General features: G+C 58.3%; 2 protein-coding genes across 2 annotated transcripts in view; one reads left to right on the top strand and one right to left on the bottom strand.

Moving 5' to 3' along the window:
• DOCK6 (dedicator of cytokinesis 6) overlaps positions 1–25,876 on the top strand; it is a 38,057-nt gene extending 12,181 nt beyond the window's left edge. Inside the window, exons 17-51 of the mRNA XM_040628272.1 lie at positions 3,054–3,171; positions 3,250–3,320; positions 3,516–3,654; positions 3,741–3,842; positions 4,538–4,624; positions 5,034–5,265; positions 5,531–5,692; positions 6,372–6,535; positions 9,188–9,280; positions 9,524–9,619; positions 10,362–10,502; positions 12,843–12,956; positions 13,063–13,233; positions 13,583–13,722; positions 13,812–13,981; positions 15,818–15,978; positions 16,130–16,312; positions 16,628–16,754; positions 17,082–17,166; positions 17,286–17,382; positions 17,529–17,663; positions 17,976–18,128; positions 18,301–18,459; positions 18,596–18,696; positions 19,397–19,589; positions 19,679–19,822; positions 21,673–21,804; positions 21,897–21,911; positions 23,201–23,326; positions 23,425–23,514; positions 23,836–24,072; positions 24,478–24,621; positions 24,703–24,809; positions 25,048–25,209; positions 25,629–25,876. Coding sequence (XP_040484206.1) covers positions 3,054–3,171; positions 3,250–3,320; positions 3,516–3,654; positions 3,741–3,842; positions 4,538–4,624; positions 5,034–5,265; positions 5,531–5,692; positions 6,372–6,535; positions 9,188–9,280; positions 9,524–9,619; positions 10,362–10,502; positions 12,843–12,956; positions 13,063–13,233; positions 13,583–13,722; positions 13,812–13,981; positions 15,818–15,978; positions 16,130–16,312; positions 16,628–16,754; positions 17,082–17,166; positions 17,286–17,382; positions 17,529–17,663; positions 17,976–18,128; positions 18,301–18,459; positions 18,596–18,696; positions 19,397–19,589; positions 19,679–19,822; positions 21,673–21,804; positions 21,897–21,911; positions 23,201–23,326; positions 23,425–23,514; positions 23,836–24,072; positions 24,478–24,621; positions 24,703–24,809; positions 25,048–25,209; positions 25,629–25,671 — 4,594 coding nt within the window. The 3' untranslated portion in view covers positions 25,672–25,876. The remainder of the gene's footprint in view (positions 1–3,053; positions 3,172–3,249; positions 3,321–3,515; positions 3,655–3,740; positions 3,843–4,537; positions 4,625–5,033; positions 5,266–5,530; positions 5,693–6,371; positions 6,536–9,187; positions 9,281–9,523; positions 9,620–10,361; positions 10,503–12,842; positions 12,957–13,062; positions 13,234–13,582; positions 13,723–13,811; positions 13,982–15,817; positions 15,979–16,129; positions 16,313–16,627; positions 16,755–17,081; positions 17,167–17,285; positions 17,383–17,528; positions 17,664–17,975; positions 18,129–18,300; positions 18,460–18,595; positions 18,697–19,396; positions 19,590–19,678; positions 19,823–21,672; positions 21,805–21,896; positions 21,912–23,200; positions 23,327–23,424; positions 23,515–23,835; positions 24,073–24,477; positions 24,622–24,702; positions 24,810–25,047; positions 25,210–25,628) is intronic.
• Positions 7–25,918, bottom strand: ANGPTL8 (angiopoietin like 8). The gene is made up of 5 exons (XM_008708073.2): positions 25,846–25,918; positions 1,407–1,986; positions 1,043–1,204; positions 395–504; positions 7–290 (listed from the first exon to the last, which is right to left on the bottom strand). The coding sequence occupies exons 2-5, from the start codon at positions 1,701–1,703 to the stop codon at positions 263–265; spliced, it is 597 nt and encodes a 198-aa protein (XP_008706295.2). The 5' UTR covers positions 1,704–1,986; positions 25,846–25,918; the 3' UTR covers positions 7–262.

Here is a 25,918-nt window from a genome sequence, read left to right on the forward strand (position 1 = left end):
CCAGAGTGAAATACCACTGCTCCGCTTTAATGGAGGGGTGTGTATGCATGAAGGGTCCCATGTCCTGCCTCCACCCCTCCTTGACCGGGCCATGTCCTCTGCCTGTGTCCCTGCCTGCTTCCGTCTCTCCTCTGTGGCCAGAAGCAGGCCGCAGCACTCTGGCCAAGCCCAGGGGGCAGGCAGCTCCTCTTCGTGCAGGGGCTGCGCGGGGCTTGGCAGCGTCCCTCAGTGTAGACTGGTCCTCAGGTGTCCCCAGGCAGGCTCAGGCTGGGAGCGCCGCTGTATGGAGTCTGGAAGGGAGATGAGGCTCAGCCAAGGAAAAGGGGCCCCCACCCGGGTGCCCGGCACACCTCTTCTCAGGCGGCCCTGCCCGTCCGACCCCCTCCAGTCTCACCTCTCCTGGATCTGTCGTAGCCGATGCTGCTGTGCCGCCATTTCCCGCCTCTGTTGCTGCACGTGGCCTGTGAGCACCCACACGATGTGGCTCTGCTTGTCAGCGTGGGCCTGTGGGGTCAGGACAGAAACCTCAGCTGGGGCCGACGCACCTCCCTTCCCCTGGCTCTGCCCAGGGCTGTCCACCCCCCAGCTGCATCTGTGTGACCTAACAAATCACTGCTGCTCTGTGGCCTCAACTTCCCCATCTGTTAAATGGGGATGACATAGGACACGCTTCCTGGGAGGGTTGTAGGCATGATATGAATTATTAAGAGGCATGATGGGTAGTTCCTGGGCTCTCAAGAAATACTACCAGTTACGCTCATGGTATACATTTGTTGAGTAACTTCCATATCTCCTGCCCTGTGCTCAGTATGTTCTCTGTGTTGAGTCCCTGTCTCTGCTCTGAGACATGAATTGTTGCCCTTATTTGCAAATGGGGAAACTGAGGCAGGGGACGGGACAGGGGTTTTGCCCAGGGTCACATAGGTTAGGGGCCATGGCACTGGGAGGCTGATCTGGAGATGTCTCTGGGCCTCCAGGCTCAGAAGTGAGTTCTTCATGGGAAATCGGAGTCTCCGCTCCACCAGGGCTGGGAGCCTCTTACCTTTAAGGCCTCAAACTCTTGCTGGACATTGCCCAGCCAAGCGCCCCTCAGCTGGACTTCTAGCCGCTGCATGCTGTCCCGCAGTACCTGCTGTCCCTGGGCCACCTTCCCCAGCACCTGGGCTGTGGCCTCTGCTTGCAGTTTCAGAGCATCCTCCTCCATCTGATCAATGAATAGTGGATGTTAGGAGGACGACCAGCTTGTCTTTGCTTGCCTGGGATTGCTTAATTTAATACTGAAAGTCCTATATTCCAGGGGACCCCCCCCCCGCCACAATCCTGGGCAAACCCAGACAGTTGGTTACCCTAGACAACTCTGCCACAAACTCCTACCCACCCTACAATGCCCCAACGGCAGTGCCCACCTGCATCTCCAAAAGGCTTGTGCGTAGCTCCTGGGCTGCATCCCGGCCCCGGCTGACCTCCTGCCCCAGAAGGCCCAGCACACGGCCATAGAGGCCCAGGCTGTGCCCAGCCTTTGTCAGCCGTGCCTCTGTGGCCCTGTACACGCCATTGAGGGCCTGACCCAGCTGCAGGGCCCCGTGGAAGAGGAGGGTCAGCTCCTCGTGTTGTGCCGGCTCCAGGCCCCCCGTGGGAGCTGCAGAGGCAGGCCGGGCCGCCGTGGCCAGGGCGCATAGTAGGCACAGTGCGAGCTTGGGCATGGCTGAGGCTCAGAGGGTGCGGCCACGGCGCCACTGCCGCCACCTTTTATGCCCCAGGTCCCCATTAACCCCCGGTCAATTGTTAACCGACCAGCTGGACGCCCTGGGTTGTGCAAGGGCCTGGCGGTGGCGCGACAGTTGCATCAGGTGAATGTCCGGTTAGTCCACGCTGAGATCACGCCGGCTGGGGCTTGGGGCCAGCTGTGGGCTGGGGGGGCACTGGTTGAGGACAGGCCCAGGCCCTGCTGGGGGAACCTGAAGCTCGGAGCCTCAGTTTCCCCACCTGTGGAAGGGATGACAACAGTAACAGTAACCGTAGCAGTGAGGATAGTGAGCGTCTTAGCACTGATGGTTTGCCTGGCCGCGGTTCAGCGCCCTCACGGCGGCTGGTTTCCTCATGCCCTTCCCACGAGCCTGTGATGCTGGGGTCTGTGCTGGCCTGGTTTAAAGCTGGGGGAGGGGGGATACAAGGGGCAGAGACTCTCCCAAGACCGTGCAGCCTGACTCCAGGACCCCCGTGTGCCCCGGATCAGTGCTAGCTGCCATTTCTGCTCCTTGGATGACTGTGGGCAAGTGCCTCTGTCCCCCCGGCCCACCTGTAAAATGGGAGGAACGTTCATCCCCCCTCTTTGGCTGCTTGGAGAAGTAAATGAGTTGTTTCATGCTGAGCGCTTAGAACAGAGCTGGGCCTGCGGTAGGTTCCACGTTAACGTTTGGTACAATCCTTGTTGCTCCCCTTGTTTCTCATTACTGGTATTGTTATGAAGGCTAAGCTGGGAGGCTCGATGCCCCCATTATACAGGTAGGGAAACTGAGGCCCAGAAGGAGGTCAGGGCTTGTGCAGAATTAGCCGTGGGAGAGAGAGGCAGAACTCTGACTTTAGCCCAGCCCTACTTCTGATTCTGGCCTCAGTTTCTCCACCCAAGACACAGGACTCGTAACTTCAGTGGCTTTTCCTGGGGGAAGGGCAGTCAGGCCCCTGAGCTGAGGGATGGGCTGGTCAGCCCGGGTGGGGCTCGGGCCTGACTGTTGGCCTCCTGGGCCATGTTCTTGGAACCCCGACCCTGAGCACCGATCTGTCCCTGCTCGGCACCTCCTATGCCTCCTTAGTGCCCCCAAAGTCCCTCTGTGTCCCCACCCTCTGCTGTACTGTTCCCCCATCTATGCTCTGAGGGCGCATACCTGTCCCCCACTCTCTGCCAGTGACATCTCCTGCCTGGTGCCCGTAATTGCCCCGTATGCTGCCCTCAGTGCCCCAGCTGCATGACCGTCATCCCCCCGTGTCCCAGGCCTGGCTTATGCCAGGAGCCCAGCCCCTCCTGTCCCTCTGATGCCCCCCTGCCCCCGCAGGAACCTGCTGTACGTGTACCCACACTGCCTTAACTTCAGTAGCCGCCAGGGCTCCGTGCGCAACCTCACCGTGCGAGTACAGTACATGGCGGGCGAGGACCCCAGCCAGGCCCTGCCGGTCAGTGGCTGTGCCAGGGTGGGGGGAGGGTGGCGGGGGGGGGTCCCCGGTGGGCCCCTCACGCGCGGCCTCCCCCAGGTCATCTTTGGCAAGTCCAGCTGCAGTGAGTTCACCCGAGAGGCCTTCACCCCCGTGGTCTACCACAGCAAGTACGCGGGCTGGTGGGCCGGGCAGCGGCGGGGACACCGTGGGGCAGCTGGAGGGGAGGAGGCTGTGGCCAGGAGAGCCGGCGGGGGAGCCTGAGGCGGAGAGCAGACCGTGGGGCCAGGCAGCACCGGGGGCCGACTTGCAAGAGGGGGTGGGGAGGGCCAGGGGTCCCCGTCCCCAGCAAACCCCCCTGCCAGGTCCCCAGAGTTCTACGAGGAGTTCAAGCTGCGTCTTCCAGCCTGTGTGACCGAGAACCACCACCTGCTGTTTACCTTCTACCACGTCAGCTGCCAGCCCCGGCCGGGCACAGCGCTGGAGACTCCTGTGGGCTTCACTGTGAGCCCCCCACCAGCCCTCATCCCCACCCCCGGCCCTGCTGACCCTGCGTCTGGCCCCAGACCTGACCCCCAGCCTCTCCCCAGTGGATCCCACTGCTGCAGCATGGCCGCCTGAGGACCGGCCCCTTCTGCCTCCCTGTGTCCGTGGACCAGCTCCCACCCAGCTACTCTGTGCTCACACCAGACGTATGTGCCCTGGCCCCCTGCCTCCCCTCCCGATGCCTTGTCCCCCAGTAACCCGCCTCGTGCTCCCCAGTCGGTGCCGTGCCTTCCTTTCCATCAATACTCCTGGGAGCTTTGTTGCCCTCTGTTAGGGCCTCCGGGGCCCCTGGCTGCTCCGTCCCCCTCCGTACTGTCTTTGTGTGTCCTACTGTCCCCACGTGTCCCTCCCTGTCCCCCACTAGCCTGGCCTCATTACCGCCCCCCGCCCCTGTACTCACTGTTCCCCACTGCCTTTCTGCTCCAGTTCCCCATTCGCAGCCCTGCCTGCCTCCCTGACCACAATCCCCCCAGTAGTTCTTCCAGGGCACATCACCCCTATTAATGCTGTCACCCTCCCACTTACCCCTGAGCTGTCATTAATGCCCTGGGGGCCTCAAGTACTCCCATCATGCTCTTTCCCGATTCATTCCCTTCAGTAATGTCCACCCCAGGCCTCCATTGTCTGTTTCTCCGTTTGTACCCCAGGCTTCCAGCCTGCCCAGGGGATCTCCATAGTACTCCCTCCTATCTGCACCCCCCTGGGTTGGCACCTGGCTCTTCCCCGCCCCCCCCCCAGGGCTGTGCTGTACCCACGGTGTTGCAATGGCTGGGGCTGGGGCTGGTGGCGCGATCGGCCCAGGAGGGGGGGCCAGTGCCCACCTGGTGGGTCCCTCCTGCAGGTGGCGCTGCCGGGCATGCGCTGGGTGGACGGCCACAAGGGCGTGTTCAGCGTGGAGCTCACTGCCGTGTCCTCTGTGCACCCGCAGGTAGGGGGTGGGGGGAACCCAGGAGTCCGGCCCTGGGGTTGAGCAACAGTTCCCGCTGACCAGGGAGGCTGGCCTCAGGCCACGGACGTGACTTTGATCAGCGAGGCCCAACTCCCAGGGAAGCTGCTGACTCAGGCGGGGGCGGCCATGCCAGTGGCCATCCCGGCTGGGGCTTTGGGCCTTTGCATGGTCTCTCCTCCCCGAGTGCGTCCCTCGCCACTTCTGTGGTCACTCCCCCTCCCCCTCTGTCCTCCCTCCAGCTCCTAGCTCTTCCTTTTCCTCATTTATAGTCAGTTCCTTGGTCCCCAGCCTTGGTTTTCTGCCCACTGAGCACCTCCACCAACCCTCCGGGGCCTTCCCAGCCACGGACCCCTGGCCCCCCCGCTCACCCCAGCTCCCCCCACCCCAGGACCCTCACCTGGACAAGTTTTTCACTCTGGTGCATGTCCTGGAGGAGGGGGCCTTCCCATTCCGCCTCAAGGACACCGTGCTGAGCGAGAGCACCGTGGAGCAGGAGCTGCGGGCCAGCCTAGCAGCCCTGCGCCTCGCCAGCCCCGAGCCCCTTGTTGCCTTCTCCCACCACGTGCTGGACAAGCTCGTCCGTCTAGTCGTGCGGCCTCCGATCATTGGCGGCCAGATCGGTAAGCGAGCATAGCCTCAGACCTCAGTTTCCCTATCTGGAAAAGGGCCCCTCAGTCCCCTGGTCCTAGGTGCCCTATAGCCCACTTATCTTTCTGGCCTCCGTTTTCCTTTCTGAAAAATGGCTCCCAGCCCCCTGGGCCCAGAGCAGGTGCACTGTGACCTTTGATTGGCCCCATGACCCCTTGGAAAAGTGGGAGATAGGAGGTTCCTTGGGGAGGTAGAAGGCCCTGGGTTTTGGCACTTGACCTCTGCTCTGCCTGGCAGTGAACTTAGGTCGTGGGGCCTTTGAAGCAATGGCCCATGTGGTCAGCCTTGTCCACCGGAGTCTAGAGGCTGCCCAGGATGCCCGTGGTCACTGCCCGCTGCTGGCTGCCTATGTCCAGTATGCCTTCCGACTGCCTGGCACTGAGCCCAGCCTCCCAAGTGGTAAGTGTTGGTGGGAGGGCCCTGGGGGACAGGGCGTATCTGGGAGGAGAGCATCCCAGTCAGAGGGAACAGCATGTGCAAAGGCCTGGAGGCCGTACAGATCTTGCTGGTTTGGGCAGCTTGCGAGAGAGAGAGTTTTTGTTCACTCCTCCCCTCACCCCCAGACTGGTGGTCTTTGTTGCTTGACTGGTGGGTCATTCAGCCAGTCAACAAGCATCTGCCATAGATGGAAGCAGAGACACAGCTGGGCTGCCCAAGTTCGAATCCCAGCTTTGCCTCCTACAAACTCTGTGACCCTGGGCAAGTGACTTCACCTCTCTGGGTTTGTTTTCCATTTGTAAAACAAGGATAATAATGGTCATCCCTTTATGGGGGTGCTGGTGATAGTAAGTGAGATAGTAATCCGTACAGCAGGCTTGGTACAGTGAACGCTCAATACAGTTGGATTTTTTCTGTTTGGTAAGTAATTAATACTAACTGCTAACCCCTCTGGGCACTTACTACGAGCCAGGCACCGTTCTTGGGGTTTGTCTGTCTCCCCCAGATCGCTAGGAGGCAGCAGCCGTTAGCATGCCCATCTTACAGGCGAGAAGCCTGGAGGCTCAGAGACAGAAAGTGACTTTACCAAGGACAGCTGCCGGGAAGGGGCAGGGGGCTGACCGTCTTGCTCCATCCTCAGGGGCCCCTCCAGTGGCGGTGCAGCCTGCCACGCTGGCCCGTGGCCCTGGCCGCCCCGCCAGCCTCTACCTGGCCCGCTCTAAGAGCATTAGCAGCAGCAACCCCGACCTGGCCGTGGCCCCGGGCTCTGTGGACGACGAGGTCTCCCGCATCCTGGCCAGCAAGGTAGGGCGAGGGTAGGCCCTGGGGTCTCTAGCCTCAGTGGCCACGGCTGCCAGGTGGGCGGGTGAAGGATCTTAGGGTTGACAGAGGGCAGGACACGCCGGACAGCAGCATGGACGGAAGCTTGACTCTGGGCAGCAGGGCTGGTCTGTGGCTGTCACAGCTCGGGAGCTGGGACTCAGACTTTGCCCTGGGCTCCGCACTCCAAGGCCGACCCAAGGATGGGCGGCTGGAGGTTGGCCTGGTTGAAAGCAGCAGTGTGTTCGTAGCGGAACAGGTGCATATACTCACAGACCCCATGCATGTGGGTGCACAGGGCACATACATACGTGCCCTCCATGCACGGACGCCCACAGGAGCAGATGCGCGTGGACCCCACACACGTATGTGCACGTGCATTTGCCAGGATTGCGCGTGGATGCCCAGGGTGCGTGTATGGCCCCGGGCAGCGCTCACGCTTGGTGTTCCGTGCCCTTCTCCCCGCCTTCTGCCCATGGATTCTACCACTTCCCCGTGTGTCTCCAGGGTATCGACCGCTCACACTCCTGGGTGAATTCTGCCTATGCTCCAGGAGGCAGCAAGGCTGTGCTGCGACGGGCACCCCCTTATTGTGGGGCCGACCCCAGACAGGTGCCCTCCTTACCTGCCCCTGCACGCGTGTGATTCCATCTTGGCATGAGCTCCTCCCACCTTCCTGGCTGTGGCCCACTAACCTAGGGGGGCTGCCTGAAGGAGGCAGCAGGCCCCTCCTGCCTTTGTTTAGGGGCTGTGAAGTCCGTGTTGTGGGCATCACTGTCATCTTAACCAGCCTTTTGCTGCCATACAGACTACAGCCTCAGGCAGAGACAGGAGGGACAGGGTGGTATGCAAATAGCATGCAAAGGATATGCAAATCCAGCCACTATAACCTCACTGCCTCGCATGGCCTGTTTCTCTCCCTTTAATCCACTCTGTTCAGGAGACTCATCTGTCCCCTTGACATAGCAATCCGAAGGATGCCAAAGGGCCGGAACTAACCCTCTGGGCTCTCCCTCCCCTCCTGTTTCAGGCAGACAGACTTCTGTGGGCAGCTTCCTCTACTCTGCCCCTTCCCAGGGATCTGGTGTTCTTTGTCTTCAGACAGACCTGGGTCCGAGTTCTCGAGTTCTCCCTCTGCTGCGGGCTCGCCCTGCGCCCGAGGCTCTGAATTTTCAGATGTGGTCAAGACTCAAAGTGTTTAGCGCAGTGGTCCCGAACCTGGGGACACATTAGGGCATCACAGGCAGGATTTTCTTGGGATAGATCTCAGTCCAGCCTGGCCGCTGAGCCGCCAGGTCGTCTGGGAGATAGGCACCAATCATACAAACACACGAGTGTGTAAGTGCAGGGTGTGAAAATGCCTGAAAAGAAACGAACAGCCTCCTGGGTGGTCTGGGGGCCTCTCCAGGGAGATGACATTTCTGTTGGGACCTGAGGGGTGAGACAGAGCCACCCAGGGAAGGGTGGCTGTTCCAGGTGGAGGGAAAGGCACATGCAAAGGTTGGGGACCGAGCTCAGAGCCCCTGAGGCACTGAAAGGAGGTCACCGGGGTGGTTTCCCTGCGCACTTGGCCCCAGACCTTGTTCCAGCTCCGTGCCTACCACGCAGGCAGCCTGCACTGAAGGCGGGCCGGGGGACTGTTAGCAGCAAGGGACCTTTTGGACAGTCTTCTGAGATTGCTGGAAATCTGGGTTCGTGGGCCCTGCCGGCCCCCCAGCATCTTTAAGAGGGTCTCCCCAATGCCCTCATTCTCTGAGGTGTCAGCTGGGCCTCGAAGAGCACCTAGAAGGGGACGAGGTGGTGGGAGGGTGGGCATTCCATGCCGGAGGAGACCCTAAGGCTGGCCTTCACCATAGAAGGTCCGTCTGGTGTGTGCTGAGGAGCCAAGGCGCTGCTGGGGCTGTGGGAACCAGGGTCCCTCAAGTGCTGGGGCCTGGGCAGGTTCCAGGAGTCAGGCCAGCTCCGTCTTCGGGTCTCCTCTCCTTGCCAGGGAGCTCACCTCCCAACCAGCAAAGGAGGAGGGGAGAGGGGAGTGGGGGTCGCCATCCCCATTTCACAAATGGGGAGCACTGAGGCAAGCAAGGCTGGAACAGGGCCAGGCCTGGAGCCCGGGGCTCTCTGCTGCTCCTGCTGCATCTCGCTGGCATCTCCACTCACCTCTGTCCTCTTTCCCTCTTCTTTCTCTCTCCTCGCTTGGACCCCGTGTCTCTACTCCGCTCCCCTGTCTGCGCTCCCTCCTCTACCTCGTTGCCCTTCTCCTCCACCCGCCCCGGCCTCACGGACTCTCTCCTGCTCTCTGACCTCACCCTCGATCTTCACCGCGTCCACCCCATCACTCCACCGCCTTTGTCTGTGCCTCCACCCTCGCCAATGGGCTCCTGTCCCTGCTCCCACCTCCTCTGTCCACCCTGCTGGGCATCCCCTTCTCTCTTTGTCATGCTTCTCATCCCCTCCCATCACCGCCCCCCCCCCACTTTCTCCTTGCCGTCTCCTCCCTCTCATTCATGCCCCTGCGGTCTGTCTACACGGATACATCTGTGTCCCATCCATGCCGACCATCTCCTCCCTGCCCATACCGCCGGCACCCTCACTAACCCCCCGTCGCCATCCCATCCTCTTCACCCCATCCCATCATAGGCCATCGACCGCAGCTCTAGCCGAACTTCTTCCTACCTCGAGGGCTCCTCCTTGGCCCCACCAGCCACCCAGCCGAGACCCACTGTGCAGAAGGTAGTGGGAGGCAGGGGGTGGGCGACTCCGTGTTGGCCCCGGAGCTCCCGTCTCCCCCGAAGCCCAGCAGGGTCTGGAGGGCCCAGGGAAAGGGTGTGCCGACTCCTTCCGCTCCCTCTCCTGCATGGTCTCCGGCTGCACTAACCCCGAGCCATCCCGCTGTATCCAAGCCCCGCTATGCCCTCCAGACGAGGGCACGGGGCAGGCTCCTCCGCTCTCTCTGACCCTTGCCCCTGCCCCCAGCTGCTGCACGAGGAGCTGGCTCTGCAGTGGGTGGTCAGCGGCAGCACCGTGCGAGAGGCCGTCCTGCAGCATGCCTGGTTCTTCTTCCAGCTCATGGTGAGACACCCTCCTCCCCACCCGAGAGCGAGAGACGCCCCGGGGAGATCCCCTCCTTGGAAGAGAAGCCCCTGAGATTACACCTAAGACCTCTGAGAAATGATCCCAAGAGACCCCCTATGTTGAGAGAGAAGAGACACCGAAGGGGATCTCTCCCTGAACAGAGGCCCCCTGAAACTTACCCGAAACCCCCTCCATGGAGAGATGACCCCCCTACCTTCCCTAGGAAATTGTAGAGACCACTGAGAGTCCCCCCTAACCAGTGAGGAGACCCCTCCCTCTCAAGAGATATCACCAGAGAGAGAGGGAATCCCTGGGATCAGACTCGAGACCTCTGCCCCAAACTCTTCAAGCGGTGCCGTGAACCACCACTGCTAGATGCAAACCCCCCGCCCCGATCTGGTGGGCCATCAAACCCCAGTCAGGGCTCCCTCAAATCCCACTCCTTGAGCCCTACCTGTTGTCCTACCCACATACTTAGTCCCTGGAGACCTACTTCAGCTCCGCCCAGGCTCCCTCAGCCTCCCCACCCCTGCATCCTGCCTAGGACCCACTTGGGCTCCACCCACTGCTGGCTCAAGCCCTGTGTTAAGAGTCGGGGCACCCAGGACCCCTTATGCCCACCTCTAGCCACTGTGCCTTGCTACTAAGCACCACTCACAACCCCTCGGGCCCTGCCCCCTTCTGGTGAGCCCCCCTATTCAGTCCCTCAAGCCCTGCTCCACTCTCATCCCACCCCCAGGTGAAAAGCATGGCGCTGCACCTGCTTCTGGGCCAGCGGCTGGACACACCCCGCAAGCTTCGCTTCCCTGGGCGTTTCCTGGATGACATCGCGGCCCTCGTGGGCTCTGTGGGCCTGGAAGTCATCACCCGGGTATACAAGGTGTGCGGGAACGGGCCTCAATGGGAAGGGTCTGAGAGAGAACATAGAGCCAGCCAGGCAGGGGTACCATGAACCCCCGTGCCAGATCGGTCTGTTCACTCAGCATCTCTTTCTTGAGCGCTGACTGTGTGCACAGTGCTTTGCCGGATGGTAGACACAGCAGTGAACAAAACAGACCCAAGTCCATGTTTTCATGGAGCCGACTTTTCGAGACTTGAAGGAGGGGAAAGAGCACTCTGTGCCATGGCTGGGGGAAGGGCCTTCCAGGCAGTGGGCACAGCAAGTGCAAAGACCCTGAGGTAGGACCATGCCTGAGTTGTTAGAGGAGCAGTTAGGAGGTGAGTGCGGCTGGAGTGGAGTGAGCAAAGGTGGGGATGGGAGTTGATGAGGATGGGGCCGTGGACAGAGCAGATCCATTGGCACTTAACACAGTGCCAAATACAGTAAGTGCTCAATAAATGGGCATTGATGTTCTGAGACGTGGATCATTGATTGTCCAGGTCCTGGATCACTAATTTCCAGTGTTCACAAGAGCCAGGTAGGCAATAATAATAATGATAATAGTAATAATATTGAGCATTTATTGAGTACTTACTGTGTATCTTAAACACATTAGATGGATCACATCATTAAAGTCTCCCAACCACCTCCATGAAGTTATCTCCGTTTTACTGATGGAGAAATGGAGGCAGAGAATGATCAGGTAACAACCTGATACCACACAACTGAGAAAGGGCAGAATGGGGAATGGGGATTTGAACCCAAGCCACCAGCTCCAGAGCCCACACCCTCACCACCTGGGAAGATTGGGGCTTAGGGTGGACTAGAGGGCATGTACCCACTGGCTGTGGCCAGAATGCCTGATTCTTCAGAAGAAATGGAACTTCTGGATTTGATAGGAACTTTCCAGATTTTTGAAATGCCGGCCCAACCCAAGTCAGCCCTTGTGCAATCTCCCATGACCTCTGGGCTGGGCTCAAAGTTCTCGACCTTGTTCCACTGGAGCCTCCCCAAGGGCTGGTATTCCTAGGGGCCGAGCCAGACTGTGAGGAAACCACCCTGAGAATGGGCCGCAGGGAGGAACGACGCCCCCGAGAAGCAGCATCGTCACAGCTGCTAGTGGGGCATCAGTGATTGACCAGAGTGGTTTCCTTGCTTCACTCGACATTATTGAGCACTGACTACCAGGCTCAGTGTACTAGAAAGACCCAGTCTCTGCTTCCCTCTGGACTCCGAGCTAAGGCAGGTTTTATATTTTGTTTCTTTGGGTTGCAGGGAACTGAGGGCCACCGAGGCTAACCGCTCTGTGGCTCATGGTAGGTAGCATGAGGGCAGAACAAGCATCATCTAGGCCTCAGAAGCCACAGCAGCCGTCCTGCTGTTCCTCACGGTTGCCAGGCACATCCTGCCCCAGGGCCTTTGCACTTGCTGGTCTCTCTGCTCAGGATGCCTTTCTTGTCTTGGCTGTTTCCCATCTTTCGGGCTTCTCTCAGAACAGCACCCCGTTCAGTTTTCTTCAAAATACATGGAACTATCTCCAATCCTTTTATTTATTGCTGCCTTCCCCCCACACAAGACCGTGAGTTGGATAAGTCACAGGGACCATGTCTGTGCCTTCACAGGGCATGGCACATAGTAGATGCTCAGTATCATCTTGTTAAATGATTGCTGAGAGCGTTTCAGTTAGGGCAGAGTTTAATTTGCTTGAACATCATCACAAGTGGTTTAAATGTGACCAGAGATTATTTCTGAGCATAGGTGGGTTGCAGGGGGTTCCACGGTGTGGGCCTGGCCTCATGGTTCACCATGGTTCCAGCCACATGAGGCGTAGCAGGTGGTGGGAACAGGAAGACCTGTCGCCTCTGTATAAGTGACCTTATCACTTCTTCCCAAACCCCATTGGCCAGGACGTGGTCACGTGGTTACTAGCAGCCGCAAGGGAAGCTGGGAAATGTAGTCTTTACCTAGCTCTGACCTGTGAAGAAGGGTTTCAATACTCTGAGCGAGAGAGGACTTGGGGGAGGTCAGCAGCCCGTTTCTGCCATCCATATTGTATTATTCAAATCTAATGAAAGGAAAGAAAACAATGTTCTGAACAGAATCCTGAGGAGTGTTGATATATAACCGTGGGAGAGGGGAGGGACAGAGGGAGGAGGACAACCAGGAAGGCCAGCTGTATCTGGAGCCCAGAAATAAGGGTGTGTCAAGAAGCCCCAAGGCTTTGGGACAATGACACGGCTCCTGGAGGTCACTGGTGGCCTTTGTGGGAGCCAGGCCCAGTGTGGAGACTGAGGCTCAAGGGGACACGTGGGCGTGGGCTGATAGGCCCTTTGCCCCCAGGATGCAGAGTTGGCCGAGCGCCTGAACGCCAGCCTGGCCTTCTTCCTCAGCGATCTGCTGTCCCTGGTGGACCGCGGCTTCATCTTCAGCCTGGTCCGGGCCCACTACAAGCAGGTAGGGATGGGCATGCTGGGAACGGCACCCTTGCAGTGACTGACGGGGTGGTGGGTGTGGTGGGCAGAGGAACATGAAGGTCGCCCGCTGACCCTCTCCCCCACAGGTGGCCACGCGGCTGCAGTCGGCCCCCAACCCAGCGTTGCTGCTGACCCTACGCATGGACTTCACCCGCATCCTGTGCAGCCACGAGCACTACGTGACCCTCAACCTCCCCTGCTGCCCCCTGTCGCCCCCGGCCTCGCCCTCGCCCTCTGTGTCCTCCACCACCTCCCAGGTGGGCGGGCCTCACTTCTGGCTCCTCCTCTTGACTAGGACCCCTGGCCTTCAGCCCCCCTTCTGTGGGTCTCTCATTTGTCCATTTCAGAGTGGGCCACTGCCCGGGTAGTCTGACCCTTCACCTCTGACCCCTCACTCTTGGCAATTTCTTAGGGAGGGGAACCAGCTTCTTATTTCTCACCCCTAAATCCTAATTCCTGCCTGGGGTTCGATTTGCTGTTTCTCTGACTTCTGACTTTTGACTCCAGGCCCTGTCACCTCACATATGGGTTAATGCCAGTCTCTCCCCTCTGACCCTTGACCCCGGGCCTCCCGCCATCCCTGCTTTTTCCTCCTACCCTCTGCAGAGCTCCACCTTCTCCAGCCAGGCCCCAGACCCCAAGGTAACCAGCATGTTCGAGCTGAGTGGGCCGTTCCGACAGCAGCACTTCCTGGCCGGGCTCCTGCTGACAGAATTAGCGCTGGCCCTGGAGCCCGAGGCCGAGGGGTGAGCACAGGCCCGCTCCGGTCCCCGGGCTGGCAGAAAGGTCCAAGAGCCACATCTGCTCCATCCCGAGCTCCTTGCTCCCCGCACAGGGCATCCTTGCTGCACAAGAAGGCCATCAGCGCTGTGCACAGCCTGCTCTGTGGGCACGACGCGGACCCCCGCTACGCCGAGGCTGCTGTGAAGGCCCGTGTGGCTGAACTGTACCTGCCGCTGCTGTCACTTTCACGGGACACGCTGCCACGCCTGCATGATTTTGCTGGTCAGTGGGCCAGGGCAGGACAGGGCTACACGATCCAGGGGCTTCACTGATCACACCGGCTCAGGTCGGGAAAGGCGGGGAGCAGGGTTAGGAATAAAAGCATGGGCGGTAGGGTCAGAGGAAGAGGTTCCAATGTGCTGCTGTGGGGCCCCAGGCCAGCCCTTAACCTCTCTGAGCCTAAAGATTTCTCACCTGTTACATGGGGACAGTGGTCGCATCCACTACTTCCTAGGGTTATTTGAAAATTTGGGGAGCAGTGTACTGAGGCACTGTCACCCCCTGATAGGTGAGGAGGGGCAGGTGGGGAACATTGGTGTGAGGGGATGGTCAGAGCCCCATGTTCATTCTGTCACTGCTATTTAACATTCATTGGCACCTGGGGGACAAGGGACAGGGGACAGTTGGAAGCATAGACTTAGGCTTTCTGGGTGGATCCCCTTTGTCATTTGGGGAAAATTCTCAGTCTTTACCTCTTGCATATTTTTTTTCTGCCTCATTTTCTCGCTTCTCTCCTTCTGGGACTCCAATTACACGTATGTTAGACCTTTCAATCACATCTTACGTGCCTGCTGTGCTGTTCTGTTTTCTGTTACATTTTCAGTTGGGAAACGTTCCATTCACCTGTGTTTGAGCTCACTGCTTCGGTCTTCTCTGGCTGCGTCCAGTCTTCTGTTAACCCCATTCATGAGTTCCGAATTTCAAATGTTATGTTTTTCGGCCATAAAATGTTCGCTTGATTTTTGCGCACGTTTTTGTAGATCCCAATTCTCTACTGAAATTGGCCATCTTTTTATCCACGTTTGTCCATCTTTTCTCCCCTTGTATTAACATCCTTGTCCGCTAACTCCAACATTTGGTCGTCTGTGTGCCTGCTTCTGTTGTCTGTTTTTCTTCCTCATCAATTATATTTTCCTGCCTCTTCCTACATCTTATAATTTGCTACCGTATTTTGGATGTTGTACGTAAACGAATCATCGGGACTGAGGCAATGTCATCTTTTCCCAGTGACAGCTCTTCTTTCCCTCCCTTATGCAGATAGGAAAATGGGCTAGTCACCTCAGTCTGGTCAGGAACTGAGCTAGGTTAAGCTGGGCTGGAGCTCTAGTTAAACTCAATCGACCCTTTGTTTCGAGAATCTCTGGGGTGAGACCAGTTCCGTATTTGTTGGCAGCTCTGGTCTCTGGTGAGACTTTTTTTTTTGGTCGGGGGGCTCTGGGGGTTACTCTTTTAAGATCATAGAGTTTGGAAGCTGACTCTATCTCTACCATTTACCTGCTGTGTGACCCCAGGCAAGTGACATAATCTCTCTGTGCCTCAGTTTCCTCATCCATAAAGTAGGGATGATAAAAGCATTTATCTCATAGGGTTGTTTTGAAGATGAAGAGTTAATATCTTCCAAGTGCTTAGAATGGCACCTGGCACATAGGAGATTCTATCTAAGTTCCGATTGATGCTATAATCATAGTGGCAGCTTTTATTATTAATTATTATTATTGTTATTCCTGCCATTGTTCTCATCATCATCATCATCATCATCGTAGTAAACATTTACATCTCCTTTGGGCCAGGCCCCATTCTGAGTGTGGAGCATATGGCAGTAGCCAGAGCAGATATAGTTCAGGCCTGCGTCATCTTACAGACAATTATATGATAAATATACCTAATTGTAAGCACAAAAAGTGAGCTCTGAGAATAGAGACCTGGAGACTTCACCCTGGGCTGGGGGAGCGGTATCAGGGAAGGCTTCCCTGAGGAGGCGAACTTTGAGCTAGACTATGAGATAGAGGCACTACTTACCAAGGGCTCATTCTTCTGTCCCCCTGCCCCCACCCCTAGAGGGCCCAGGTCAACGATCAAGACTGGCCTCGATGCTCGACTCAGACACAGAAGGGGAAGGGGACATCGGAGGCACCATCAACCCCTCAGTGGCCATGGCCATCGCTGGTGGCCCCCTAGCCCCTGGCTCCCGGGCCAGCATCTCCCAGGGCCCAGTGGCAGTGAGTATGGGGCTGGTCCCCAGAGACACCATCCAACCTGGTAATAGAAGTTACGTAAGGATATGCTGATAGGCCAGTTCTCATCACAGTTTGGAGGAAATGAGAATCAATTCCATCCCTTCTAAGCACCCTCTCCCCTGTTTGGCCCCAGGCTTCTCGCTCAGGCTGTCCCCTCTCTGCCGAGTCCAGCCGGACCTTACTGGTGTGTGTGCTGTGGGTACTGAAGAACGCTGAGCCCGCCCTCCTGCAGCGCTGGGCCGCTGACCTTGCCCTCCCTCAGCTCGGTCGTCTCTTGGACTTGCTATACCTTTGCCTGGCTGCCTTTGAGTACAAGGTGTGGGGATGGGGGTGGGGTGGGCCAGGAGACTGAGTGCGTGGACCAGGCAGGGGTGAACTGTCTTCACGCACAGGTTCCAATGGGTTTGAGGGTCAAGGGGTGGACCGTTTCTGGGCTGAGCCAAGGAGAAAAGGGAGAATTGTCTTTGTGAATAGAATTTGGAAGGTGCCAAGGCCTTGAAGTAAAAGGGAGAGCTGTGTCTCCAAGCACACGATCCTCGAGGTCAGAAAGGCCTGAATGAGTGCGACCAGGCAGCCTGGGTCCCACAGGAAAGGGCAGAGTCAACCTGGAGCCCGTTCTCCGTCCTCACAGGGGAAAAAGGCCTTCGAGCGCATCAACAGCCTCACGTTCAAGAAGTCACTAGACATGAAGGCCCGTCTGGAGGAAGCCATCCTGGGCACCATCGGGGCACGACAGGAGATGGTCCGGCGGAGTCGTGGTGAGAGCGAGATGTACCCTGTGCACGTCCCCACCGGCTGCTCCCAGCCTTTGTCCGAGGGACCCCAGGAAGGGGGCATCCCTACCTCTGTGTCTGCCTCACCTTTCCCAGAAAGAAGTGTGTGCATCGTCCTTACGCACGTGGGTGTCTGCGTTCCCTGTCTGTTCTCACATCCTACATGTTTAACTGTGTTCGCTTAGCATGTATGTGTCACCCGGTGTCCTCATGGGTTACCCACCTGTGCACCTTAATGCCTGAGCCCTTCTCCTCATGGTCACGTGTCCTTACGTTTTTGTCCATCTGTGAACACGCGCCTGCGCGTCTCAGAGAGGAGCCCTTTTGGGAACCAGGAGAACGTACGCTGGCGGAAGAGCGTCACGCACTGGAGACAGACCTCGGACCGCGTGGACAAGTGGGTGTGGACAGGAAGTAGTTTGCTGGGCTCAGACCAGTTTCTGGAGAACGGGTGCCCCTAGAGCAGCTAAGGGAGAAGGAGAGAGCTCAACCCCCAACCCCCCTCATCCTCTCCAGGACCAAGGATGAAATGGAACATGAGGCCTTGGTGGATGGGAACCTGGCAACCGAGGCCAGCCTGGTGGTTCTAGACACACTGGAGATCATCGTGCAGGTAGGGCTTGAGCCAGCATCTCCCTGACCTCTGACCCCACCACCGTGCCTTGTGATCTCTGACTCTAGAATCCCTCTTTCCCTGACCCCGGAAGCAGCTCAGTCCCTAACAGCTGGCTCTGACTCCCTACCCCCCATCCCCCACAGACAGTGATGCTGTCAGAGGCCCGGGAGAGCATCTTGGGTGCAGTGCTAAAGGTCGTGCTGTACAGTCTGGGCAGCGCCCAGAGTGCCCTCTTCCTGCAGCACGGCCTGGCCACACAGCGAGCCTTGGTGTCCAAGGTAAGCCCCACTCGACAGGCAGGGCTCTGGGTAATCGTTGTAGCCCACTGAGCACCTACTATGTGCTCAGCAACTTCATGAGACAGACACTCTTTAGCCATAGCTTACAGAGGAGGGAACCGAGGACCAGAGCGGCAGAGTCACTCACCCAGGGTCACACAGCAAGGGCTTAACCCCGCATCTGATTCTAAAGCCCCCTGTGCTTGGCCGGAGGGGGCAGAACACAGACGCCCCTGCCAACGTCCGCATCAGGGACCTTCTGTGCCAGGTCGGGGAGGGGCTGACCGGTGTCTGTGTTGTCCTGGGGGACAGTTCCCAGAGCTGCTGTTCGAGGAGGACACCGAGCTGTGCGCCGACCTCTGCTTGAGGCTCCTGCGACACTGCGGCAGCCGCGTCAGCACCATCCGCACTCACGCCAGCGCCTCGCTCTACCTCCTCATGCGCCAGAATTTCGAGATTGGCAACGTGAGTGGGCACGGCAGGCATAGGGCGGGGTCTACCCAAGGCTCTGGCAAGGGCCGGGGAGTGTTGGTGCAGTAGATGGACGGTGGGAGGGGAGAGGTCGGCACGTCGAGCGGGCCCTGGGGGTGAGGGTCCCAGGCTCACGGGTGTGCTCTTCCTCCCCGGCTCCTCTTAGAACTTCGCCCGCGTGAAGATGCAGGTGACCATGTCCCTCTCGTCCCTGGTGGGGACAACGCAGAGCTTCAGCGAAGAGCACCTGAGACGGTCACTCAAGACCATCCTCACCTACGCCGAGGAGGACGTGGGGCTGCGGGACAGCACCTTCGCCGAGCAGGTGACACCGCCGGGCCCGCCGCCACGCCCTCCTCAGCCGGCATCTTCGCTCTGCCTGCTTTGCCCCCAGCCCCGCCACTAGGGCTCTTGGTCCCGTCTCGATGCCCTCCTTGTCCCTGGCCATGCCCCTGCTGCAGGTCCAGGACCTGATGTTCAATCTGCACATGATCCTGACGGACACGGTGAAGATGAAGGAGCACCAGGAGGACCCGGAGATGCTCATCGATCTCATGTACAGGTGCGGAGGGCCGGGGCCCTGCAGCTGTTCTCGGCCGCAGGCAGGCAACGGTGGAGCCGGTGGGGAGCGGGACAGGTGAGCAGGCAGGAGAGAGCAGGTGAAGGGACGGTGAAAAGGGTGCCAGGGGAACATATTGGAGGACGGGGGACGCCTGGGTGGCTCAGTCGGTGAAGCATCTGCCTTCGGCTCAGGTCGTGATCCCGCTCCGTGCTCAGCGGGGAGCCTGCTTCTCTCTCTGCCTGCTGCTCCCCCTGCTTGCACTCGTCTGTCTCTCTCTCTATCTGACAAATAAATAAATAAAACCTTGAATAAAAAATTGGAGGACGACAGAGAGAATAAGGACAAGTGAGGGGGACAGGTGGGAGAGACAGGTGAGGTGCTGACAGGTGATGGGTCAGGGGGCAAGTGATTTGGAGGAGAGGTGAGGGGCATTTGGGAAGAAGTAGGAGAGTGGGAGGTGGGGGACAGGTGACGGAGCTAGGGGAGGCACGGGGGCGAATGGGAGGTGGGGGCCTGGTGTGTGGTGACGTGGTGCAGAAGCGAGGGGAACAGGGGCGTGGCTTAACGTTCCAGCTGAGGAGCCTGGCTGGTGAGCAGCACCGATGGGGGAGGTAATGAGCAAAGGTAGTGGACCAGTGAGGGGTAGGCGTGGGGGCTAGGCGAGTCCCCATCCTCTTCACCACCCCCACCCATATGCCAGGATTGCCCGTGGCTACCAGGGCTCCCCCGACCTGCGGCTGACGTGGTTGCAGAACATGGCGGGGAAGCACGCGGAGCTGGGCAACCACGCAGAGGCCGCCCAGTGCATGGTGCACGCTGCCGCCCTGGTGGCCGAGTACCTCGCCCTGCTGGAGGACAGCCGCTACCTGCCTGTGGGCTGCGTTTCCTTCCAGGTGAGCTGCTGGGGGCAGTGGGGGCCCTGATGGCCAGGGGGTGGCACTGGTAGGCCCGGGCTGGGGCCTGATGCCACCTCCCACCCCAGAACATCTCATCCAACGTGCTGGAGGAGTCTGCCATCTCCGACGACATCCTGTCACCCGACGAGGAGGGCTTCTGTTCCGGGAAGCACTTCACGGAGCTGGGGCTGGTGGGGCTGCTGGAGCAGGCAGCAGCCTACTTCACCATGGTGAGGCCCGCGGGTGCCCACAGAACGCAGGGCTCGGGCCCGGGTGGTGTCATCAGCTCCACTGACGGGCCCAGTACCTGCTTCCTTTCTGGGCAGGGGATTGACTGAGGACCACGGGGACCCAGACGAGCTCGGGTTACCTGCCTCTCTCCCTGTAAAACCCTTAACACATGCCCTGGACGTAGTCAGCCTTCCATACACTCAGCCGCTATTAAATTTTTTTTTATTAGAGAAAATTTCGAGCACACATAAAAGAAAAGGTTGCACTACCGCCCCCACACCCAGCACTCAAATCCAGCAACCACCAGTCTTTATGTTCTTGTTTCAACTTTTCTTTGCCTCTAGTTTTTGGTTTTGGTTTTGGTTTTTGATGGCTTTTTTTGTTGTTGTGTTATGTGTTTGTTTTTTTGTTTTTTGGGGTTTTTTTTGTATATACATAAAAAGACAAGATCTTAATTTTCACAAGTTGATTGATGAAACCCAACATGACCATTCTGCCGGAGGTTTTTTTTTTTTTCAAACCTTGCCTACTCAGTGTGGGCTGAGGACCAGCAGCATGGGCATCACCTGGGGGCTTGCTATAAATGCAGAGTCCTGGGTCCCCAACCCTCTGAACCCTACATTTTAACAAGATCTCAGAGAGTCCTGTGTGTGTTGGAATTGGAGAAGCTTTAAACAAACCCTACCCATCACACCGTCACCCACACAAGTACCTCCCTGTGCAGCCTCACTGATGAAATCCTTTTACGCAACTCTTTAATACCAGTCTGTGCTCAGATTCCCTGATGATCTTGAAACAATTTTCTTTTTGCAGTTGGTTTGTTTGAATCAGGATCCATAGAAGACCCACAGTGGCTGTGACTGACAAGTCTCTTAAGGCTCTTTGAATCAAAGAAAGAAAACAAGAACAAAAGATAGGGCATTAATTCGCCACTTTTTACGATAAGGGTTTTTAACGTTTTCCTTGATAGGTTGAGGCCCAGGTGTTGTATTGTCCGCTGTTGTAAAAAGGTTTTCTCCAGTTTGATTGCTTGTGTGAAAGCAAGTGGGTTTTCCCCTGCATTTCACTTGTTGGAGACCCCGGCTTTGTTCCAAGGGGTTTTCTGGCCCACCCAGGGCTGGTTGCATCCCTGTGGTGTTGCTTTACCTGTTCCTCAGTCCCCCGTGTTTATGGAAATTGGTGATTAGATCTGGAGCCCTACTCAGATTCAGGGTCAGGTTTTCCAGCGAGAATTCTTTTCTGTGCTGCCAGCCCCCTAGTGGGGTTTTCATTATTGTCATCGTGTTAAAGGCTCAGAAACAAAAGCCTTGGGAATAGATCGGACAGCAGACACAGACCTCTCACAGTTGGTCAGCAAACATCCCAGGGTGCCTTCTGTGTGCCCAGTTTGATGCTGGCACCAGCTGTGAGTGAGGGGCACTTAGCAGTGGCCATTACCACGTGCCAAGAGGTAGTTGGGTGTGGAAGTCTTGGGCACCAGGCCAAAAGGGCTGGTGTTCAGGTCCTGGCCCTGGGGAGCCATGTCTGAGTTTTAGTTTTCTGAGAAATAAAGACAAAAACAAAAACAAAAACAAACCCCTCCTCTCACAGATGAAGGAACATGGGTAAAGTATAGGTGTGCACAGCACCTGGTCCATAGCAAGCACGGTAGAGACCACGAAGGGGTCTCTGGGGGCTGAGTGGAAAGACTGGTGTCCCATCTGGGGTGGGGTGGTCAGGATGGGCTTCCTGGAGGAGTTGATGAAAGATGGAGCCCTAGAGGATGGGCAGTTGCACAGAGGGTGGGCTGTTCCAGGCAGGAGAGAAAACTAGGGAGGTACTGGGAATCCTGATGTGCCCACACCCCCAGGGTGGGCTCTACGAGGCAGTGAACGAGGTCTACAAGACCCTCATCCCCATCCTGGAAGCCCACCGAGACTACAAGAAGCTGGCTGCCGTGCATGGCAAACTGCAGGAGGCCTTCACCAAGATCATGCACCAGGTAGGCCCAGAATGCCCTCTCAGAGCCTGCCCTTGGCCCTACCTCCCACCTCACCACAGCTCAGCTGACCCTGACCCTTCTCTCCCCCACAGAGCTCTGGCTGGGAGGTGAGTCAGTCCAGTGGCCACCTGCCTCTGGGGCCCCCCTGTGATGGCTGGTCAGCAGTGGTCAGGGACCACCAGGGGGTGCTGGAGGAACATGGCTGCCTGGCCGCAGGGGCTGGTGCTCAGTGGGCAATGACGCACCCTCCGCCTTTTCCCCCATTCCCCCAGGTCCCCCTCCCTGCCCCAGATCCCAAGGGCAGCCTGTGACTCACCCAGCTGGGAGCTCTCCAGAGACACCCCTCCCTCCCCTTGGGCTGGGCCAGCTTGGTCACTGCCTGTAAGAAGGGGCTCTGACTCCCTCCTTGTCTGTCTCTGTGTTCCTTTTTGTCTCTGTCTTGTGGTCTCTTTCCCTCTTTCTCTCCCTGTCTTGCTCACACTCTCTGTCTTTCTGGATCTCTGTCTCTCACTGTCTCCCCCAGCTTCTCCCAGGATCTCTGCTCCTCATTGCCATCTTGTGCTCCCCCTCTCCCGCCTCTCCCCGACTTGGGTCTATTTTTAGGCATCTCCTAGTTTGGGGAGAATTTTCTGGCCAAAGAAGGCAGGAACCCAGAGCCAGGATGCGAGGGCTGGGTGGGGGCCGGGTAGGATGGGCAGGTCCCCTCCTTCCCCGCATCTCTCTTCTCTGCCCGAAGAATGGTACTCATGGGGCAGCATAACCAGGACCCTGGGGGTTGGGGGCTCTCACCTCTGACCTCTCCCATGACTTTGTGTCTCCCTCCCCTACCACACTACCCTTGTGCCCGCCCCATTCTGCCTGGATCGGCCTTGGTGAGTGAACTGGAGCTACGCTCTTCCTTTCTGGCGGAGGGTAGTATACCTGGTTGGGGCGGGGGGGGAGTGCCCTGAAACGAGAGAGCCAGAGCCTCTGTCCCAGAGGGCTATGCATTTCCTCAGCCACTTAAGCATTTATTGAGCACCTGCTGTATACCCAGCCCTGTAGGCACTGAGGACACAGCTGTAAGCAGTAGAGCCCTAGTCCTAATTTCATATTGAGACCCAGACTCTGAAGAACTGCACGGGATGAGAGGGATAATCAGAAAGTAGGGGCTTGTGTTGGGCGAGAACAAAGATTTGGGGAGGCAGGGACAGGGTTGGGGAGAAAGAGGGTGTGGGCAGCTGGCCATCATCTGGGTCTCAGGGTCCCCCCAACTGTGCCTATGACTTAATGTTCTTGCAGTCTCCCTGGCCCTGCCCACTTTTTCTGCACATGGGCCTCAGGGCCATGCATCCCTGGGGCAAGGGGGCCTCCGGAGGGGCATCCCAGGCCACAGCTCCCCTTCTCACAGACGCAGCGCGTGTTCGGGACGTACTTCCGCGTGGGCTTCTATGGTGCCCGCTTCGGCGACCTGGACGAGCAGGAGTTCGTGTATAAGGAGCCGTCCATCACGAAACTGGCTGAGATCTCTCACCGGCTGGAGGCACGTCCCCGCGGTAGGGGGTAGACGGGCACTGGGCTGCGCTGGGCGGAGTGGGGGTGCTGCTACTCTGTGGCCCCGAGTCAGCCCCGTGTCCCCAGGAGTTCTACACGGAGAGGTTTGGGGAGGACGTGGTCGAGATTGTCAAAGATTCGAACCCCGTGGACAAGACCAAGCTTGACCCACAGAAGGTGAGGGCTCCTGACCATCCCAGGGGACCCCCAGATCCTATCTTCAGGGAGACTCAAAAGTACTATTTCCTAGGGATGCTCAAATCCTATTTCTCTGGCAAACTTCAAAGCTTATCTCCCTTGGGGACCCCAAATTCTTCTTGTTGGGAGATTCTCAAACATCGAGATTTCGGGATCTGTGGGACCCCAGATTTAAAGCTCCCAGACCCAAGGAAGTCCACATCCCCTTTCTCCAGGGATGGGGCCCTGCAGGGAGGCTGGCAAGCCCCAAGTGTGTGTACTGGGGCTGTGGGAGCCTCATACCTGAGCCCCGCGTCCCAGGCCTACATCCAGATCACTTATGTGGAACCGCACTTCGACACCTATGAGCTCAAGGACCGGGTGACCTACTTCGACCGCAACTACGGGCTGCGCACCTTCCTGTTCTGTACGCCCTTCACACCCGACGGGCGTGCGCACGGGGAGCTGCCGGAACAGCACAAGCGCAAGACTCTGCTCAGCACAGACCACGCCTTCCCCTACATCAAGACGCGGATCCGCGTGTGCCACCGGGAGGAGGTGGGCCGCGCCCCGGGCCCAGGGAGGGAAGAGGCAGAGACCCCAGATCAAGGGAGGCCCGGGTACCCCAGACCCAGGTTGGGGAGGTGAGAGGACCCCAAACTCCAGCTCCCAGACACCAGTCTTCAGACTCAAACCTCTACTTCCAGACCTAGCCAATCGGAGGCTGGACCAGAACCAGACCAAAGTCCCCAGAGCCAGACATAGGAGGCTGAGACCAGACCCCGCAACCCCCTCCACCCCCACCAGACCCACGCAGGCAGACGTCCCCACACCCTGTTCATGACACGGCCTCATGGAATCCCTCTCCACCCGCAGCAGGGGTCCAAGCTGCCCTGGACTGGCTTGGGTCAGGACATCTCCAGGCCCCAGCCAGTGCCAGCCAACCCCCCTCCCTCCCCACAGACGGTGCTGACACCAGTGGAGGTGGCCATTGAGGACATGCAGAAGAAGACACGGGAGCTGGCTTTCGCCACCGAGCAGGACCCGCCCGACGCCAAGATGCTACAGATGGTGCTGCAGGGCTCTGTGGGGCCCACTGTGAACCAGGTACAGCCAGGGGGCAGGCAGGCTGCCTGAGGCACCCCAGCGGCCATGCAGACACTCTCATGAGCCCCTCCCTCCCTGCAGGGCCCCCTGGAGGTGGCCCAGGTATTTTTGGCAGAGATCCCAGAAGACCCCAAACTCTTCAGGCATCATAACAAGCTGCGGCTCTGTTTCAAGGACTTCTGCAAGAAGTAGGCCTGACCCCTGCAAGCCCCCCTTATGGGCTCTTTGCCTTCCTGACCCCATACAGCCTCTCTGTGTCCCGGATGTCCATTCTGGAGTTCCCACCTCTCTGGCTCTCATTAAGTCTCCCCCACCTAACAGACTCCCATTATAGCTCCTTACCCCACCCCCGGACTGCCCCCCACCTCCAGTCCTGCTTTCTCGGGACTGCTAGCCCCCGAGCACCTCCTGCTGTCTGTCTCCCAGGTGTGAGGACGCCCTGCGGAAGAACAAGGCCCTCATAGGACCAGACCAGAAGGAGTACCACCGTGAGCTGGAGCGCAACTACGGCCGCCTGCGGGAGGCTCTGCAGCCCCTGCTCACCCAGCGCCTGCCCCAGCTGCTGGCGCCCACCACTGCGGGCCTCAGGTGCCTGACCCCGGCCCCCCAGCTGTCATCGAGAGGGCAGAGGCGGGCACAGACGGGTGCTGGCCTACATGGGCCTGTCAGCACGCACGCTCACAGCTTTGCACAAACATGCAACTATGGGGACGTGCATGCATGCTGCGCCGGCTCCGGGCAGCCACTTCAGATCCTGGCTAGGTCATTTCCCAGACACGTGACTTCACCTTCCTGAGCCACGATTTCCACATCTGTAAAATGGGCACAATTCTTAGTTTCATTGGTAGATTCCAAGAGAGATTCTGTGAACCCATGGCCAGAGCAGAATGGATGGAAAAGGAGTAGAATTCTAGAGGGATCTTTGGAGGAGGAGGAGGAGGGGGAGGAGGGGAGGCTGATGAGCACTCTGGAGTTGGCCATGTTGACCCACCTCATCCTTCCCCCAGGAACTCCTTGAACAGAGCAAGTTTCCGGAAGGCCGACCTCTGAGCTGGCGTGGCCTGAAGCCACACCCAGAAGAACCATCGCCCTGGCCTCAACTGTCTGTGCCTTCCTAGGGGTCTCCCCCACTGCGCACTGGGCTGTGGGGTGATTATACTGCACACGGGGCTGGGCCCTCTGTTCCTCTGTCTGTTCCCATCTGTGTGCACTGATGCTTCTTACCTTTTCTAATTTAAAGTGGTTTTCATAAGCAGCCTGTTTGATGTGGATCCTGGGAAATGGGTCACGTGCGCAC

This window comes from Ursus maritimus, unplaced genomic scaffold (assembly GCF_017311325.1).
Source record: "Ursus maritimus isolate PB19 unplaced genomic scaffold, ASM1731132v1 scaffold_14, whole genome shotgun sequence".
Taxonomy (NCBI): Eukaryota; Metazoa; Chordata; class Mammalia; order Carnivora; family Ursidae; genus Ursus; species Ursus maritimus.